The sequence below is a fragment of the Loxodonta africana genome, chromosome X (assembly GCF_030014295.1).
Source record: "Loxodonta africana isolate mLoxAfr1 chromosome X, mLoxAfr1.hap2, whole genome shotgun sequence".
In the NCBI taxonomy this organism is placed as follows: Eukaryota; Metazoa; Chordata; class Mammalia; order Proboscidea; family Elephantidae; genus Loxodonta; species Loxodonta africana.
The window spans coordinates 10,046,771-10,059,809 of NC_087369.1; the positions used below are offsets into that span (position 1 = coordinate 10,046,771).

At 48.0% G+C, this 13,039-nt stretch overlaps 1 protein-coding gene across 4 annotated transcripts in view; it reads left to right on the top strand.

The window, feature by feature from the left end:
* Positions 1 to 13,039, top strand: part of TBL1X (transducin beta like 1 X-linked) — a 236,124-nt gene that overhangs the window by 202,567 nt on the left and 20,518 nt on the right. For 3 of the 4 annotated variants that reach the window (XM_064277949.1, XM_064277950.1, XM_064277952.1), the window contains exons 5-11: positions 7 to 152; positions 3,341 to 3,608; positions 4,701 to 4,833; positions 5,648 to 5,789; positions 7,620 to 7,683; positions 7,792 to 7,889; positions 11,558 to 11,618. In XM_064277949.1, coding sequence (XP_064134019.1) covers positions 7 to 152; positions 3,341 to 3,608; positions 4,701 to 4,833; positions 5,648 to 5,789; positions 7,620 to 7,683; positions 7,792 to 7,889; positions 11,558 to 11,618 — 912 coding nt within the window. The remainder of the gene's footprint in view (positions 1 to 6; positions 153 to 3,340; positions 3,609 to 4,700; positions 4,834 to 5,647; positions 5,790 to 7,619; positions 7,684 to 7,791; positions 7,890 to 11,557; positions 11,619 to 13,039) is intronic. The other variant, XM_064277953.1, reaches the window with a different exon arrangement.

Here is a 13,039-nt window from a genome sequence, read left to right on the forward strand (position 1 = left end):
CTGCAGGCTTCTCCCACTCGGCCTTCACGTTCGGAATCGAGAGCCACATCAGCCAGTCCAACATCAACGGGACGCTAGTGCCGCCGGCCGCCCTCATCTCCATCCTCCAGAAGGGGCTGCAGTATGTGGAGGCTGAGATCAGCATCAACGAGGTATGTCCCTCCCAGGGCCTGGAGCCTGCCGGGGGCACGGCAAGCGGGGTCATGTCGTGAGCTGCCGTTGGGTCGGCTCCAGCTCGTGACGACCCACGTGCAACAGAACGTTGCCTGGTCCTGTGCCAGCTTCATGATCGTTGGTACGTTTGAGTCCATTGTTGAGGCCGTTGTGTCAGTCCATCTCATGGACGGTTCCTCCGTTTTCAGTGACCCTCTACTGTAGCAAACATAATGTCCTTCTCCAGCGATCGGTCCCTCCTGATGACAAGTCCAAAGTGAGTGAGTTCTGAAATAATGGTACCCTCAACAATAGCGACAATTAACAATTGTAGAGCATTTGGAAGCGTTCTTCATGTACATTTTCACTACTCCTCGTAGAAACAGCATTAACTTATCGTTAAATTCCTACCGTTAGTTGTTAGCTGCCATGGAGTCGGCCCCAGCGTATGGCCGCTAGTGTGCTACAGAACGCTGCCCAGTCCAGGTCGTGATGATAGCCCTGGAAACAAGCCTGAATCCAACCTGCATTTTCTCAAAGGAACTTGAGAATAAGTTGGACGTTTTTTTATTTATTTTAACTTTAAGACTTTAGGCTCTTGAAGCTACTCCGGTTGCAGTGCCATCTTCCTTGAGTCCTTCCAGTTTTCCCCACCCTGTCTTCCTTTGCACTGGTCCCATCGATGCCAGCCTTTGTTTTCCATAGTAGTTATTCCACTTCCCTTTAGCTTTAAATTTTCTTACCAGGTGCCGTGGAGTTGATTCCAACTCATGACGACCCCACGTGTGTCAGAGGAGAACTGGGCTCCATAGGGTTTTCAATGGCTGAATTTTCAGATGATTGCCAGTCCTAGGTGCCTCTGGGTAGACTCGAACCGCCAACCTTTCAGTTAGCAGCCAAGTGCGTTTACCATTTGCCTTACCCAGGGACTGAAAAAAAAAAAAATCTCAAAGCAGCTTTCTGTTTTCCGACCCTGGTTTTCCTCCGTCATTCATGAATCCATGTGTTTTTCAACACCTTGTTTCCTCCTGTCCCGTGTGCTTCCCCCCGTCAGCTCCCATTTCCTCTCCCCGTCCCTTAACACATAGATTCCCGAGGCCTGCCACCTCCATCCTCAGGTCCTGCCTGGTCGCTTTATCAGCGTGAAGGGAAGAGCCCACAGCTCCTCAGGCCCTGCCCACACTCACATTCCCAGGTGCCGACATCCCATTTCCCCTCCCTCTGGGTTCCTTCTCTCCCCTGTCAGACTCCCTCCGTGTCCAGATGCCAGGGAAGGAACATCTCATCGGTCACTCAGGTTTCCGTTAGCTGGAAGGTGACCCTGAGCGCTGCCAGATTTTAAGCCCAGAGATGTTTTTATTAGTTTGGGCAGCTGTGGCTCTTTCTGATGTGGTCATCCATCTGGGGAGTGAATGTATAAAGGAGGAACATGTGTAGCGGCCAGCTGTCCCGTTGGTCAGCACTGCCCGCTCTGTGGCCGACATCTAGGTGGGACAGTGACCGAGGAGCTGGTCGGCTGTTGCTTCACAGATTGTGTGTTGTGTTACGTTGTTACCTTAGAGACAGAATTGTAACCAGAAACTAGCCTGGACGAGGTTTAGGTTAGCTCCTGTTCAGCTGAAACTCCCGTTGTCCTAAGTCTTTCGAATTCTGGAGGCAGTTCTAGTTCAGAACAAATGCAAACGTGCATACGTGCCCGCCAGAAACAACCCTGAGGGGCCGAGCTTCGTGTGATTCCTGTAATTGGAGTGCTCGATCAAGAAACACTTTACTTCTATGCTTCTGACTGTGTGGAGGGGGGGTTGTTAAATTGTAGGCGTAAACCGGAGAGTCAAAGGAAGTGCAAAAAACACGAAGCGTACCTGAGCAAGGTTGTTGTCTTTTGTACCGTGGCTGTATTTACTGTTCACTCTAAACCCAAGAGGTGATTTCAGATCCCAACAAACATCCTAGCCATCCAGTCCTGAATGGTGCAGGCATCTAATCTGGGCTTGATGTCTTCAAAGAGTTACTTCTTCCACACAAAAGGCTAGTTATTTACAGACATTCTCCACAGTTGTTGTAGAATCCCAGGGCACCGTTAACATCTGGGACCAGATCATTCTCTGTGGTGGGGGCCGTCTGTGCACTGTAGGGCATTGAGCAGCATCCCTAGTCTCCACCCACTAGATGCCAGTAGCACCTTTAACCCCATTGTGACAAACCAGAAACGTCTCCAGTCATCACCCCTGGTTGGGAACCCCTACATCAAGGATGGCACTCTTTGTCATGGAATGGAGTTGACATTTCCAGGCACCCTTAATTTGATTTGACAGTTCACTGAATCCTGAGTGTCTTAGTCTCCTAGTGCTGCTGTAACAGAAATACCACAAGTAGGAGGGCTTTAACAAACAAATTCATTTTCTTGTGGTTCAGGAGGCCAAAAGTCCAGACTCAGGGTGCCATCTCTAGGGAAAGGCTCTCTCTGTCTGTAGGCTCTGGGAAAAAGTCCTTGTCTATTTTCAGCTTCTGTTTTTTGGCTCCTTGGTGATCTCAATGTGGCGTGTATCTTCCTTTCCATTTGTGCTTGCTTCTCTGTGTCTAATTCACTCCTTTTCTACCTAAAAGGTGATTGGTTTAGGACACACACTACGCTGATATGATCTCATTAACGTAACAGAGAAGGTCCTCATCCCAGATGGGATTGCATCCATAGGTACAAAACTAAAATCTGTTTTGTGGTGTTGATTCTGACTCATAAGGACCCTGTAGGACAGTGGAGAACTGCCCCATAGGGTTTCCAAGGTTGTAGATCTTTACAGAAGCGGACTGCCACATCTTTCTCCCTCAGAGCAGCTCCTGAGTTCAAACTGCCAACCTTTTTGGTTAGCAGCCAAGTGCTTAACCACTGAGCCGCCAGGGCTCCTCCTCCAGGTATAGGGGTTAGGATTTACACTGCATGCCTTTTGGGGACAAATTCAGTCCACAGCATGGAGCCTCCCTACTGAGGGCGGACACCCCACCTAACCCACCCCTACCCCTGGTGCACCGTGGAGCCCCCCCGCCTGCGTCTCCGGGTGTACGGTGCGATGCCAGCCTCCTCCACGCTCCTGGCCCCCACGCTCCCCCACTCCCTATACTGTTGTGTTGGGGGCAGCGGGCTGGGGGACACGCTTCACGTGCGCTGACAGTGAGGTCCTCCTCTCAGGACGGCACGGTGTTCGACGGCCGGCCCATCGAGTCGCTGTCACTGATTGACGCGGTGATGCCAGACGTGGTGCAGACACGGCAGCAGGCCTTCCGAGAGAAGCTGGCCCAGCAGCAGGCTAGTGCGGCGGCGGCGGCGGCGGCAACGGCGGCGGCAGCAACGGCAACGGCGGCAGCAGCCACCCCAGCAACCGCTGTGTCCCAGCAAAACACACCAAAGAACGGAGAGGCCACGGTGAACGGGGAGGAGAACGGGGCACACGCAATAAGTAAGTGCCGGCGTCAGCGTGCCCTGAGCTGCTGGTCATCGTTTTGTTTTGTTTTGTTTTGTTTTGTTTTGATTTACGTCCAGGTTTGCTCAAGTCTAAAAGAACCCTTAAAGGTCTGCCTGCTCTGAGTCTCCTCCTGGACCGCCTTCTCCTGTAGCCGACCGTCTGATCAGAGTAGTGTCCCGTTCTGTGTTTTCACCAAGGTCTTTAGACAAGACAGTCGACCCTGTAGGGCAGAGTAGAACTGCCCCATAGAGTTTCCAAGGAGCGCCTGGTGGACTTGACCTGCTGACCTTTTGGTTAGCAGCCGTAGCTCTTAACCACTATGCCACCAGGGTTTCCGAGTCTTCACTCATGCATCCTCAATTCAAGAAAATCCTGCTGATCTGGGAACTCTACCCAGTATTTTGTTGTTGGGTGCTGTCGAGTCGATTTGACTCGTACTCGTGAGTCATAGCGACCCTCCACGACAGAGTAGAACTGGCCCCTAGGGTTTTCGAGGCTGTAATCTTTACTGGAGCAGATCACGGGGTCTTTCTCCGCGGAGCTGCTGGGTGGATTCAAACCATCAACCTTCTGGTTAGCAGCCGAGTGCTTAACTATCGTGCCACTGGGGCTCCTTCCAGTTAGTGAAATGACGAGGAAAGTACTGTGTGAGTGTTGTCCAGCATAAACAAAGCCATTTCATGTGTGGGAGCTTCAGGCCCACCACCCAGGCTTCCCTGGGTGGTACAGAAAATGAATGCATTCACTCGGCTGCTAACCAAAGGATTGGCGGTTCGAACCCACCCAGAGGCGCCTGAGAAGAAAAGCCTAGTGGTCTAAAAAACATGGTCTACTTCTGAAAAATCAGACACTGAAAACCCTATGGAGCACAGTTCCACTCTGACACCTCTGCTTGGACTCCAACATCAGCCTTTCAATTAGCAGCCGAGAACATTCACCATTTGTACCCCCCGGGGACCCTGCCCAGTGCAGCAGTACTGATGAACCCATGAAGGAACTATCCTTGTCATCTAACACAAAAGTGCCCTGAGAACTAGTTTCTTTTTTATTTATAAGCCTCGTGTCTTTTCTTGCTTCCAACTACAGATAACCATTCAAAACCAATGGAAATAGACGGGGAAGTTGAGATTCCACCCAACAAGGCCACCGTGCTCCGGGGCCATGAGTCCGAGGTGTTCATCTGTGCCTGGAACCCTGTCAGTGACCTCCTTGCATCCGGGTAAGGATTTCAGGTCAGGGGCGCTCCAGGTGTTGGGGTCCAGAATGCTCGCTCATCTCTGAAGTCCTGACTCATGGAACACGCTCTCGCCTCGCTCTTGGTTTGCGACATCTTCACAGTAGATGGAAATGGAGGCTGGGAAAGCTCTGTGCACCACTTTCCTGTGTGTCTCATATTACAGAAAGGGAGAAGTCGTACCTGGCCATTTTCTCAGTGGGGTGGGGAGCAATGCAAAGACATTTGACATTAACGAAGGTGTCTTAGTTTGCTAGCGCTGTTCTAACAAATACCACAAGAGCATGGCTTTAATGAACAGAATTTTATTTTCTCGTAGTTCTGGAGCCTATGTGTCCAAATTCAGGGCACCAGCTCTAGAGGAAAGCTCTCTCTGAGTCCAGTGTGGGGGAAGATCCTTGGTTCTCTTCAGCTCCTGCTCCCCTGCTCCTTGGTGGCCTTCACGTGGCATAGCATCTGTCTTCCTCTATCCGTGCGTCCTGGCTCCTTCGCCTAATCTGCCCCTTTATATCTCAAGAGTGATTCACTTGAGACACACCCTGCGCTGTTGTGGCCTAATTAATGTGACAAAGAAAACACTGTTCCCAAATGGTAGTAGGTGTAGGGGTTAGGATTTACAGCGCATATTTTGGGGGACACAAGTCAATCCACAGTAAAACACAGAGAGTGTCAGCAGGGAAGCCAAACGAGTGAAGGGATAGAAGAGGCAGGAGACCGGGTCGGGCCGGCTGGCACGTGCCTGTGCTGTGTGTTGTCTACCTCGGCTGACACCGGGTGTCACTGTGTTGTCCTTGTCCAGGTCCGGAGACTCTACGGCGAGGATATGGAACCTCAACGAGAACAGCAACGGAGGCTCCACCCAGCTCGTGTTGAGGCACTGTATACGGGAAGGGGGGCACGATGTGCCCAGTAACAAGGACGTGACCTCGCTGGATTGGAATGTAAGCTCCTCCACTGCCCAGGTGGTTGGTGGTCTGTCACATCTGCCCACCACCAGACCAGGGCTTCCTGCTGGCAAGAACCACCTGCCTGCTGTTCTCACAGGGCACTGCACTTCCCGGGGCTCTCGCAAGGCCGGCTCCCTATGCCTGTCCGTTGTTGTTATTATTTTCAATCTTTATTGAGGAGTAACTCACATGACATACAATTCACTAATGTTGAGTGGACACTGATTTTTTTTCTCCCGCATTCTACCATCCCCTGGTAACCACTAGTCTTCTCCTGTCCTTTTGGTCTCGGTATATTTACCTGGTCTGTTGTCGTTGATAGGTGCAGTCGAGTCAGTTCTGACTCATAGTGATCTAGTGTGCAACAGAACAGAACACTGCCCGGTCCTGTGCCATCCTTATAATCGTTGTTACGCTTGAGCCCATTGTTGCAGCCACTGTGTCAGTCCATCTCATCCAGGGTCTTCTTGTTTGTCACTGACCCTCTGCTGTACCAAACGTGATGTCCTTCTCCAAGGACTGGTCCCTCCCGACAACATTTCCAAAGTACAGGAGACAAATTTTCACCATCCTCGCTTCTAAGGAACATTCTGGCTATACTTCCAAGACAGATGTGTTCGTTCTTCTGGCAGTCCCCAGTATATTCAGTATTCTTCGCCAATGCCATAATTCAAAGGCATCGATTCTTTGATCTTTTTTCATTGCCTATTCTACAGATTTCATATAAGTGATATCTGCTCCCGTAAAGATTACAGCCTGGGAAACCCTATGGGGTAGTTCTGCTCTGTGCTACAGGGTCGCTGTAAGTTGGAATTGACTCGATGGCACATAGCAACAACAATACTTTGTTGTATGGATATACATTTTGTTCATTCATTCATCTGATGGGCACTTGAGTTGTTTTCTACCTTTTGGCTGTTGTGAATAATGCTGCAGTGAACACTGGTGTAGAAGGATCTGTTTCAGTCCTTGTTTTCTAGTCTTTGGGGTCTATACCTAGGGTTGGGATTGCCGAATCTTATGGTAACTCTGTTTAACTTTTTGAGGAACCATCAAGTGTTTTCGCTACACCTGCCCCATTGTTAACACGGGTTTGTAAGATGAGTCTGATGGTTGTGTTAAGGACGCTTCACTAGGGGTACCAGGCCAAGGGGGTCCCAAGACCATTCTGGGAAGATTTTATGTGTGGCCAGGGAAGCACGGCTTTCCCCCTTGACATTTCAGTAGCAAAAGTCCATGTGTAATTCTACTTATTTTGGCTTCCCCCTTGCTTTTTACGGAGCCCTGGTGGCACAGTGGTTAAGAGCTCGGCTGCTAACCAAGAGGTCAGGGGTTCAAATCTACCAGCCGCTCTTTGGAAACCCTATGGGGCAATTCTACTCTGTCCTAGAGGGTCGCTGTGAGTCAGAATTGACTCGACAGCAACAGGTTCGGTTTAGTTTTTTTGGTCGCGTTCTGTAGCGTTTTTGCAAACTCTGTCATTTCCTCACAAATCCTGTTTTCCAACTCTATATGCAGATAAAAGCCTGTAATAACTTTCTGTACCATATTTCTAATTACAGCGCTAAATAATTAGACACCCAAAGAGCGATGCATAGTTTGAGTGTGTTTGTTTCTCAGGGGTCTCCGTGGTGAGCCTCATGTTCTAACCAGAGGGAGCTGTGGCCAGAGTCATCAGATGTGACTGGGCAGCCCCTTCACCTTGAACCATGAGTGCTTTAGGAAAAGTCTAGCCCTGGGATAGTGGGAGAGGCTCTCTTTGCTCTTCCCGTACTACAATGACTGAGCTACTTTGGTTGGTTTGTGTTTCTTTCTGGCCCCCAGAGCGATGGAACACTATTGGCTACAGGTTCCTACGATGGCTTTGCCAGGATATGGACGGAAGACGGTGAGTCCCGCATCCCTCGTGTTCCTGTAGGGTAACAGGTGTTGCAGAATGTTGCCACTGAGTGACTTTGAAGCCAACATGTTTGTTTGTTTGTTTCTTACACAACAGGCAACCTGGCCAGCACCTTAGGCCAACATAAAGGCCCGATCTTTGCCTTGAAATGGAACAAAAAGGGGAATTACATCTTGAGTGCTGGTGTAGACAAAGTGAGTATCACTTACCTCTCTTTGATCTATAAATACTTATTTCTTTTTAATCTCTAGGTAGCATTGCGGCTTCTTTGAATTCTAAGGCTTTGTGCTTCCTCTTAGGAAATCAGACGAATTTGTTTAGGTTTTATATGTTTTTGTTGTTTTGATGTTAACTGTTGTTTTTATTTTGTTTTGAATGAAAAGGCATTTTTTTTAAGTTGTGGTAAAAATATATGTAACATTTGCACATTCAACGGTTTGTACACATACACTTCAGTGACGTTGATTACGTTCATCATGTTGGCAGGTATTGTCACTGTCCTCTTCCAGAGTATTCCACCACCATTAACAGAAGCTCAGCATCCCCTAAGCAATGACTCTCTTTCCTCCTCCTGCCCACCCCTGGTAAAAAAAAAAAAAAAAAAACCTGGTTACACCCCTAGTAACCACTAATAACCTTTGCTCTCTTACTGTTCATTTATATTTCATCATAGGAATCCCTGGGTAGTCCCAGTGGTTAAGCACTGGACTACTAACCAAAAGGTTGGCGGTTCAAACCTGCCCAGAGGCGCCTCAGAAGACTGGCTTGGCGATGTGCTTCTGAAAGGTCAAAGCCTTGAAAACCATCCCTGGGTACTAATATACGTTGGTTTGGGCTCTGGAAGGCTTTGCATTTTCACAATGATTTCACAATGATTGGAAGACCTTGTTAGATTTCTACTTTCTTTTTATTCAGCTTCTAAAAATCAATATAATAGACTTGGCCTTGAAATATTATCACACTCTTGGGGAAGTCAGAATGTGTATTCCTGGTGGATTCAAACATACCAATGATCGTGAAGATGGCTCAGGACCAGACAACATTTCATTCTGTTGTGCATGGGCCACCATGAATTAGAGCTGACTCAGCAGCAACAAGGACAAGTGACTGTGTCTGTTCGGTAGGGACCTTTGTTGATGTGATACACTAGGTCAGTGGTCAGCAAACTACAGCTCACGGGCCAGATCCAGCCCACCACCTGTTTTTATAAATAAAGTTTTATTGGCACACAGCCACACCCATTTGTCTGTGGCTGCTTTGCTGTTACAGTGGCGAGATGAGTAGTTGCCTCAGAGACTGTCTAGCCCACAAAGTCAAAAATATTTACCACCAGGCCCTTGACAGAAAACATTGGCTGACCCCTATTCTAGAGTATATCCATCTAAGTCAACAATTCCTTCACTCTCTATCGCTCTTTAAAGCCAAGGGACTCTTTGCTCAAACATGACAGCCAGGTGTATAGTATAAATGAAAGCTGAGCTGCTGTGGTTGACACAGTAAACCTTTCCCATAACTACAGCCATGCTTTTCCTAAGACGCTCTCATTCAGAGATTATGCACACACAGCAGTTTGTCATGCGTGTGGTAGGCCATCAGTAACTGCTGGTTGAATTATTGAAATAACTCACGAAAATGATAGCCGATATGGATTGAGAGCTTTACACTACATTGGCTAAGTCACTCAGTGCACCCAAGATAGGAGGCAGTACTAGTATGAGTGATTCCATTTTTCCAGGAGGGAAATGGAGGCTCAGAGACGTTCATCACTTTCCCTGGGGACGCACAGCTATTGTAGAATGGAGGTAGGAATAGAACCCAGATTCTGTAACACCAGGTTCTGTATGACTTTGATTCGTAAAATTCTAAACAACCCTTGGCGTCATCACCTTCTTCCTATCCGGAGGTTCTTGTTCTCATTCATTTGTGTTTTTGCACCTGAGTATCCATGTCTGCTCGGCCAGGTGATGAATCCCCTGCTGAGTGACAGTGCACATTTGGAATTACACAGGTCTTGTGGGTCATACACTGTCTGCCATTATCACTCACTCAGCCATGGCAGGAGTAGTAACAGTGCTCTCGACAGTTACACCAAGGGAGAAGATTCAGTGAGAGGATTGCTGCGTTAACCTCCAGTGTTTGCTAGAATTTGTTTCAGATTCTTAAAAACTTCTGTGTCTTTGCTTTTCTCTGTCCAATGATGATCAAACATAACATAAATGGAACGTAAACATCTACTAAATGATGAGGTCACTGAAGCAGGGTGTGAAAATGTATCACAGAATTGTGAAGGAGTTTATATCCTTCCTGCAGTGCTCGATTTCATGGTGGGTGACTACCTTAAAAAGTAAGCAACACCAGTGGCACAACAGTTAAGCACTCTGCTGCTAACCGAAAGACTGGCAGTTCAGACCCGCCCAGAGGCTCCGCAGGAGAAGGACCTGGCAATCTACCCCCGTAATGATTACAGCCTAGAAAACCCTATGGGGCAGTTCAGCTCTGTCACATGGAGTTGCCATGAGTCGGAATCGACTCAGCGGCACCCAACAGCACATATTAAAAACTTATCCCCCCTCTCCTGCCAAATTAAAAAAAAAAAAGTTAATTGGTTTAGAGCTGGCCCAACTCTTAAGAGAACCAAGTTTTAAAGATACTTCTGTGAGCGTCTGCTATGAGAATTTCTGTGATTAGTAGAGAACATACTCAGTTCTCCTAAAAGCAAAGTCTCTATTGTGGTGACAGGGAGAAGAAGTTCCAATTGAGATGGCCACTCCAGTTGATTCCTAGTTAATTCAGGGGTCTTAGTTCAGCTGGAAACCCTGGTGGCATAGTGGTTAAGTGCTACAGCTCTTAACTAAGAGGTCGGCAGTTCGAATCCATTAGGTGCTCCTTGGAAACTCTATCAGGCAGTTCTACTCTGCCCTATAGCGTCGCTATGAGTCGGAATCGACTTGACGGCAGTGGGTTTGGGTTTTTAGTTGAGCTACCCCTGGTGGCTTCTCTAAGGCTCTTCCTGTTCAGTACGGTGATAAGGAGTCAGGGTTTACTTCCTGTCTCCAGGTGGAGATCACTGTTTCCCTTGCTATAGACCAATAAATAGGTGACTCCCCTGCCAGCTCCCACTGACCCCACTGGAATCCCCTTGCTCTGTGATATTGGCATCCCCTGTTCATGGAGTGTCTATCAGGAATTCTCTACGATGCCAGTCTCAGCAGCTTTACACTTGGAAAAGTGCCAGAAAGACTTTTTCAACAGTTTTCAGCGCTGTGGGTAGAGGGGGACTCCCAGCCAATTTTGGTAGTTTTCCAAGCATCCAGTTGAATTTCAAAGACCTAGGGTGTAAAAAGGAGTCCCTGGGTGGCGCAGACGGTGAAGCACTTGACTACTAACCAAAAAATTGGTGGTTCAGACCCACCCAGAGGTACCTTGAAAGAAAGGCCTGACAGTCTGCTTCTGAAAGGTCGCAGCCTTGAAAACCCGACGGAGTGCGGTTCTGCTCTGCGTACGTGCAGTTACCATGAATTGGGGTCTACTCAACAGCGGCTGGATATTTGCATTTAGGATGAAAAACAGGATGTCAGATTGTCTCATTATTTTTATAGTAATTACACATTAAAATGGAGTGAGACTAAATATATTGTTAGAATCAGTTTTATCATTATCTGTTTCTTTTTTCCTTTTTTTTTATAAATACAGTTAGTGTAAAGTTTAAAACTACCTGTGTGGCTCCTGTTATACCTCTATTGGACAGCACAGGTTGAGCAAGAAGAGGGACTCATTATCTTGTCTTGTCCATCACGTTTTGTTTTTAGAGAAAACTTTGCAAGAATAGTTACTAACTTTTTCTTTCATTTCCTGAGCACAGACAACAATAATTTGGGATGCCCACACAGGAGAAGCGAAACAGCAGTTTCCTTTTCACTCAGGTGAGTATGATTTGTTTTTGTAGTTCAGACGTAAGAGTTCAGAGCCTTATGAAATGTCTCCGGAAGTCATTGTGAATGATTGGGAGACAAGCCCCTGGAACCCAGCTCGTAAGGAGGAAACTGTTTCATTGAACTGTTGCTCTTAAGGCGTGTAAGATACAAATGCCCTCACCACCCACCTGTTCAGCAGTTTGAAAACACTAACAGAGTGCCAGCCACACCATTGATGTGGGCTCCTATCTCTTCTGAAGACCACCATCAGGTTTGGTGATTCACTAGGAGGGATATCACAGGGAAAGGGCATGCAGCACGATCAGCAAAGGCAGAAGGCACGTGGGGCCAAGTCTGGGGAAAACCAGGCACAAGCTTCCAAGACCATCTCCCGATGGACCCACACGAAACACATTGAATTCCTGCAGCAGTGAGTCATGACGACATGCACTAAGTGTCGTCTACCAGGGAAGCTCTTCAGAGACAGCACCCAGGGTTTTGTTGGGGGCCGTTCACATAGACACCCTCTGCCTGGCACGTACCAAAATTCCAGGCCCCCAGAAGGAAAGCAGGTGTTCAGCATAAACCATGTTGTTTGGACAAACAGTCTGGGCACAGTGAGCCACCTTATCTGTTAGGGAATGCTGGGAACCCTCCCAAAATCTCACTTCCCGGACTCCAGCCAAGGGCCATCCTTGCAGGCAGGTCTTTCACAGGCTAACAGTCAGGCCTGCTGTGTGAGCTCTTTTTTGCACAGATGTGTAGACACACTGCTCCAGACCTAACCATATTCCTGTATGTGTTTGGGCCACACCTGGCACCTGGGACCATCAGGTGTCTAGACATTCAGAAATCCCAGATCCTCACCTTCTTCATTTCCTTTCCCAGCTCATTCTCTGTTACTTTTGGCAGATACGGCGTTTAACCAGAGACAGAGATGGACGCCCACCCCCAGAACCAAAAGACCATTAGAGGAAATTGCCTAAAAGTTGGCAGAAGGTGGTAGATTCCACTTCCGTTAAAGGATAGGAAACCCTGGCGGCATAGTGGTTAAGAGCTACGGCTACTAACCAAAAAGGTCGGCAGTTCAAATCCACCAGGCGTTCCTTGGAAACTCTGTGGGACAGTTCTGCTCTGTCCTGTAGGGTTACTATGAGTGAGAATCTCCTTGGCACCAACAGGGTTTTGTTTTTTTCTAATGGGAAATGTCGCTTCTGTTTTTGAGGGTGTGTCTGAGTGCCAGGGTGAATGTTTTCTTTATCCAGCCACTGGCAGCTGCGCCTGAGGCATTGTGGGTGTGGGGATCTGCGTCTTTTCTGTTCGGACAGTTTTGGGTGCCTGGGTCTGTGGCACACGTAACGTAAAATTTACCATTAGTCACTCTGCATTTCCTCGGACTGCTATAACAAAGTGTCTTAGTCATCTAGTTC